General features: G+C 40.5%; 1 protein-coding gene across 13 annotated transcripts in view; it reads left to right on the forward strand.

Moving 5' to 3' along the window:
- The window catches only part of cacna1g (calcium channel, voltage-dependent, T type, alpha 1G subunit), a 207,837-nt gene that overhangs the window by 174,412 nt on the left and 26,405 nt on the right, over nucleotides 1–7,020 (forward strand). For 10 of the 13 annotated variants that reach the window (XM_042225737.1, XM_005934426.3, XM_042225741.1 and 7 more), the window contains 3 exons: nucleotides 1,097–1,248; nucleotides 5,178–5,287; nucleotides 6,882–7,015. In XM_042225737.1, coding sequence (XP_042081671.1) covers nucleotides 1,097–1,248; nucleotides 5,178–5,287; nucleotides 6,882–7,015 — 396 coding nt within the window. The remainder of the gene's footprint in view (nucleotides 1–1,096; nucleotides 1,249–5,177; nucleotides 5,288–6,881; nucleotides 7,016–7,020) is intronic. The other 3 variants (XM_014337482.2, XM_014337481.2, XM_014337483.2) reach the window with 1 other exon arrangement.

The raw sequence follows: 7,020 nt of genomic DNA on the forward strand, positions 1-7,020 counted from the left end.
ATAGATAGATAGATAGATAGATAGATAGATAGATAGATAGATAGATAGATAGATAGATAGATAGATAGATAGATAGATAGATAGATAGATAGATATGTGTGTCTTTTTTCTATACTGGTTTTCCTGATTCAATAGGGAACCCTGCAGGCACACACCATGAATGGCACACACATACACACTGGGAATAGTCTGAGTTCAGCACAGCTGCAGTCACAGTTAATTGGGTAGACAGGGAGTGCTCACAACACCCAAAGGATTCTTTTTAAATGTGTGTGTTCCCTTTTACATCCCTTTACTCGTGTGACCTAGAGCCTCTCCTTCACTGATGGAGTGTTAGGGTGATAGATGGAATGAGTCTTCTCTCTCTTCCTCACCCTGACTCCCAGCCTATCCATCCATCCATCCATCCTCTCTGGACAAAAAGGAAGGGGTGAGGAATGAAGTGATGGATGAGTAGGGAAAAGTTTCCTAATGCGTTAATGTTCTTCTCCTGAGAGGAGGGGAGCAGAGGAGATAAGGAGAGGCCGTGTCACGTGATGATCAGGGAGAAAGAGGGCGAGAGGGCCACATCTCCAACCTGGAATAGCCCGACAGCAGCCGCCTCCCTGGAGTTTCTCTTTCAAACCCACATTGAGCACTTGCTGTTTGTCTCTTATCGTGTCAGGGGAGAGTTATTTAAAAAAAGAAAGAAAGCAAGAGAGAAAGAAAAGAAAATTTGATCAGAGGGGAGGGGATCTGATTTGATTAGTCGTGACTCCAGACCACAGGAGCGCTTGGCTGTAGTCTCTCTTTCTCTCTCTTCATTATCTGATCGGCCTTCTCTTTTTGCATCTCTTCCCATACTCTCATATTCGTAATGGGAGTCAGCCATTGTGAGTGACTTTAATGCACTGATGTTCCACTAACAACTTTCCTTTAAAACAAGGCTTCGTCGACTCCAGTCCTCAACACAGCAGCTCTACTGTATGTTGTCCCAGTGTAAAACCGCCTGTCTCACTTTCTGAACATCACCACCTCCTCCTTCTCCTTCTCCTCCTCCTCCTCCTCACCCCTGCCTTCACCCCAACTCCCCCCAACCATTTCCCACTTCCAACAGAAGCTCAGAGTAAGCCCTACTACTCGGATTACTCCCCCACCCGCCTTCTCATCCACAAGATGTGCACCAGCCACTACTTGGACCTGTTCATCACCATCGTAATAGGCCTCAACGTCATCACCATGTCAATGGAGCACTATCAGCAGCCTAAGGTCAGATGTTTGGAAAAACAGGATGCTGGCTTGGCTCAGTCCTTTGGAGGAAAAAAAGAGAAAAAAGTTATACACATATGTTTACATGTCAATCTAAAAAAAATCACTATGTTTGAATATTAATATTGAATATAAATGAAAAAATATTCATGTTAAATATTAAAAATTCCTTTGGATGTTCTTTTTCCATGAGTGGTTTTTAATTACCATCTCATATCAGTCACTTCAGATGATAGAATGAATACAGTGCAGCTTCTCATAGTCCTACAGTTACAGACAAATGCACGCTCTTTTGTTGTGTCAGGAGTCTAATTCTTCAAATTTTGCCAATTCTTTCAAGTTTTTCTGCCATGAAAATAATATAAAAAGCTGATTATTGGCAACGCACGTTGGCTGTTAGACACTCCATTCCTTAATCTTCAGGTCAGTGGCGTCTAAAACGAATGTTATTGGAATTCTAGTTCAGCCTTCCAGAAACATGAGGTTTATAGCATTGAATGCTTTAGGAGACAGTGTCAGGTGAACAAGCCTTTCCAACGATAATAAAATACTAATGAAAAAAACCCCCGCCTCACCAGTTCTTTGAACAAGGCTGAGAGAGGGATAAGGTCATCAGGGAAAACAAATGAAAGTTAGATAAGAACTGTAAAAAGCTTGGCTAGAAAGGCAGTGGTAAACTATAGAGGGAGGTCAAAAGAATAAATACTGAATTTTTGGACAATCAGTGAAAAGAAAACAGTCATATTAAAGGACTTTAAATAATGCTCCAAACTGTAGAGAATTAAGGTAACCAGGTTTAGCCCAGATCCAATCCATTAAAGAAAGGTAATTATATGTATCCTGAGAATCACTGAGGTCTGGTTATGGATTCTGAGGATTTATAGTCTATATTTTAATCACCATCAGGCATCAGGCTTTGCCAGCTGGGATTTCTCCAACACTCAAATATGAGTCCATCACTTCATGTATCACATTGTTGGCCAGCAACAAACTGAGGTGGATTTTTGAAAAAATAAATGTGACTGAGTGGATAAAGTTGTATTTAGCAAGATGCATCAGATATCAATGGAGAGTCAACAAAAGCATAGGATTGCATTACAGGGTGGATAAGGGTATTGTAAGGCATGGTATATGAAAATGTAGAGCAGGAAGCTAGATCCTAGCAACATGCTAAGAATATTAGTAGACAGTAAAAAATTGAAGTTGTTTTTGAATTCTCTAAATATCTGGCTAGTACCACAATATAATGTTTGAATTGTTGCCTCTGATTGCCATCACAGTGGATTTTAGATCAAACAAACAAATTTCAACTTTTAACTTTAATTCGGGGATTTCATAAAAGCCTTGCATTAACTGTTGATGAATTATAGCCATTTTTATGCATGTTACCCCATTTTCCATTGTTTCTGAGGCAACTGATTGACAAGCAGGTTCACGGGCATGTGAGGCCCAGGTCCAGAGAAAGTGAGAGAGGCTATCTTAAAGCTGAAAACAATTAACCTATTAAACAGACAGCAAAAACTTTAGGAGTCACCAAATCAGCAACTAGTTTGTTTGTTTTTTAAAAAGGACATGATGACAGAATTCTTTCCATGGTTAAGAAAAACAACTTCACAACATCTGTCAAAGTCAAGCACACTCTTGAGTGGGCATATCATTGTCGACCCTAAAATGAAGAGACACCTTCATGAATGTAAATATAAAAGGGTTTACAACGAAGAAAACATCTAAAACAGTTCTGTCACTGGAGCCTATCCCAGCTGTCTTAAGGCGAGAGGCAGGGTACACCCTGGACAGCTTGACAGTCTGTCGTAGGGCAAAGACATAGACACAACCATTCGCACTCACATTCACTCCTATGGGCCATTTAGAGTTTCCATGTTTCCATTCTGCATGTCTTTGGACTGTGGGAGGAAGTTGGAGTACCTGGAGAGACCCACACAAACACCGGGAGAACATGCAAACTCCACACATAGAAAAACCCTGGCCTAATGGTGGAATTGAACTCAGGACATTCTTGCTGTGAGGCAGCAGTGGTAACCACCGTGCCACTGTGCTGCCAGACAGGCAGCTCAGTAGGTAGACTGTTTGCCCCATGAGCAAAAAGTCAGGGGTTCAAATTCGTACCAGATCTACACAATGGCTGCCCACTGCTTCACTGAGTGAGTGGCTTAAATTCAGAGGACTAATTCCCTATGGGATTAGTATATGTTTATATATAATTTGTATAGATGAAAGTGAAATTATGTTGGGGGAAAAGGATTCAGAAGAAGGGAAACAGCTCGTGATCCAAAGCATAATACGTCATCTGTCAAACACGGTGGAGGCTGCCTTTGGAAGCGAGCCACTATTGTCTATTGATAATGTGACGTTACCAGGAGAAGCAGGATGAGTTCTACAGTATACAGAGCTGTGCTCTCTGTCGCTGCAAAAGATTTTCATCCGAGTGCGGAGACAGTCCTTACATTTAAAATAATGCTAGTTAGTTCAGTTACTTTTGAGCTTCTGAAAATGGGGTACCACATGTCAAAACAGCTGTAATTTCTAAACAGTTACCACAGTTCAGCCAAACTTATAATAAATCTGCGAGTACTGCATTTGGGTCCTCTTTCTCTTCACACCTGACCATGACAACCCGGAGGTCACATCTTCATCATTTGATTTAAAATCTACTGTGGTCACAAACTGAGTTACTGTCCAAACATTTATGGAACTAACCATATAAAGCTGATCTCTGTCAGTAGGTACTAGAGAATATGTTAAGGTACAATAGAAGGTTTGGTGGTTTAGAGCAGTGATTGGTTAAACTGAATGATGTTTTCAAGGAACCGTTGGTGTCAGATTAGAAGCTTTTTGGGTAGAATGTGGGGGTTTTACTTTTTAGTACAACAGAAGGTTGTACCAACGGATACCCTTAAAAGAAACAGAATGTTGTTTGTTAGAAGGCATTAAGACTGAACAGTGTTACTGGGTAAGATAGAAAGTTTAGCACAACAGATGGTGGCCAATACAGTGCAGCATCTCTGGGAAGAGTAAGAGGTTTGCTAAAATGCCTGGAATTTGTTTTTTGTTTGTTTATCTTGTACAACAACATCATTAGTAAAATTGTTATTAGATAGAATTGCCGAGTATAGATATTAAATAACGTTAGGTAGAACTGAATATATTTGGTTTGATAAGAGACTACTTGGGAGTATGATATGTCAACAGAGAGTGCTAGCATAAAATGTTGTAATAAGTGTAAAATCTTCCTGCAGGAATCAATCAATGGTCTCTGACTGCTTTTAAAGTAGAACAAATTGTAGAAAATAGAAAATAATAGATGGCTGGCATCAAGGGATTTATCACAAACTGGTGTTAGTGTATGAACTGCCACCAGTGAGACTTCAGTCCAATCCCTCCTGATGACCAGTTCCCTCCACAGCTCTCTGTTAAAGGTCAGTTTTTACATGCAGATGGGAAATGTGAATTCTCCCTCCAGCAAAAAAAAAAGAAAGAAGGAGAAATGGCCACTTTGATTCTAATGGGCTTTTCATGGAGAATGAGGGATAAACAGAGGGGATGGTGTGATCTATTCATGGAATGGCTAATTCTGAAGAAAGGACAGCCTTTGCATTATGGACCCTTTAGTATTTTATGCAAGGATTATAAAAGCATGAACGTGGTTTATTTAAGCTGCAAAACTAAGCAGCATAACAAGTCATTCAGTTTAAATCAGTGTTTTCCCATTAAAATATGAAAAAGATAGCAGCGAGGTGAGATCATTTCATTGGTTTTCTCTGCAGCTTCAGCACATTTCGATAAATAATGAAAACCACAGATCGCCATGGTGGAGTAAGAGAGAAAATTTAATGCCGGCTTTACAGAGTTGTTAAAATGAATACTTTTGCACTTTATGAATCTGTAACTTTTTTTATCATTTCTCTCAGGAGCTGGATGAAGCACTGAAGATCTGTAACTACATCTTCACTCTCATTTTTGTGCTGGAGTCAGTCTTCAAGCTGGTTGCCTTCGGCTTCCGACGCTTCTTCAAGGACAAGTCAGTATATAAATCTCTCGCAAGTTCCCCGACGTGTCATGTTGAACTTTCCTACACTGACACAAAGAAAAACTGAGATTCTGAAGAAACATTTGCCTCCTGTTTTTCGGTTCTGACATTTGGGGTGGATGTGATATTTTAGTAGATTAGTGGTTGCAAGCACTTGTCTTTAAATTGTGAGTCATGTAGAAAATCTGAGGCAGCGTTCAGAGAAGTTAAATGAGCTTTTTCTAAGGTGCTCCAGCGACTGGTTCTCAGAGAGGCCTGCATGAATACAAACAGCCTTGTTAAACACCAATAAAACACAAATGCCTTAGATGATTTCATAGCTTTGAAATCTCTGGCTTTCTGGTGAAAACCACACAATAATACACAAACACAATCCCAGCAGCATTGCTGCATACTGGCACATGTTGCATATAAAGAAATACACCCACTAAACCCACACGCTTCAGTGGAGACATCGTGTTTCTGGACCAGAGCTGACCACCTAGGAGTCCACGATGTCTGTCCCGTTCACCAGAGAAAGACCATTATCCTTTTCAAGTCTGGCAACAGCCCAGTTTAAGAACAGCTCAGTCCACAACCTTTTATTTTTGCACATATGATCAGGCTGTTTCCAGGTACAGCAGCATTTAGCCAAAAAACCCCTGAGCTAATTTAAAAATACATATATAATTTCAGGCGGATTGATTAATGTAGTTTGAGTAGATGTAGGGATATGTGGATTTAAATGTCAAACTCTGAGTGAAACAAAGCCTCACATGGATATTAACAATGTAAATAGCAGTGCAATAACCAGGTTACTGCGACCACCCACCTCTGTCTTCAGGTTTTATACGTTCACTTCGTTCCAGACTTGTCGTTTATTGAACGGCAACTTCAAAACTGGTCATGTCTGAACATTTTGTGGACTATGCCTATGTGACTGGAATCACATCGTGGCTGCTTTTTAAAAAACTTTCCTCATAGCACTTAAAATAGTCAGCACGCTCTCACTGTCATGGAGAAAATGATCCGTCTCTAAATTTCATGAGTTATTTGATTAGTTAAATATGCATGACTAAAGCTTTGGAACACTGAGGTGATACATTATACAGAGTCTTTTGAGCGTCACTGTAGACTTAAAAAAGGCCATGAAAGCTGTGTTGTACCCAGGATTCTTCCTTAGCGTTATCCATTTTCTATCCATGTTGAAGTTCTCCTAAATAAGGGACCGTCTCTGTCTCTGTCTGGGCAGAATTGTGGTGGAGTTCTTACTATTGTGATGTCAAATTTGGAGTGTTTCCTCTAAGCACCCCAACTTACTCAGTCAAAAACATAAGACTGCAGTTCTGAGTTGGACTGTTGTCGATTTCTTAAAGTTCAAAGTCATCAGATCTGTGACTCAGTTCTGACTGAAGTCCACTTCATATGACTGGAGTTCACACTTGTGTGATGGTGGAAATGACTCACATATGGGTGATTTGTTTGAGTCCATTTTTGCAGCCAATCACATTTATCCGAGGTTTCAGTGAAAACAACTAACCCAAGTCTGTGTTTGGTGCTGATGAGTATGTTTTGTGTACGTCTGTGTGTGGTTGTTGGCGTGTAGGTGGAACCAGCTGGATCTGGCCATCGTGCTGCTGTCCATCATGGGCATCACTTTGGAGGAGATTGAGGTCAACGCTTCCCTGCCCATCAACCCCACCATCATTCGCATCATGAGAGTGCTGAGGATTGCTCGAGGTATG

The sequence above is a fragment of the Haplochromis burtoni genome, unplaced genomic scaffold, assembly GCF_018398535.1.
Source record: "Haplochromis burtoni strain Fernald_Lab_line unplaced genomic scaffold, NCSU_Asbu1 Contig_180, whole genome shotgun sequence".
Lineage (NCBI taxonomy): Eukaryota > Metazoa > Chordata > Actinopteri > Cichliformes > Cichlidae > Haplochromis > Haplochromis burtoni.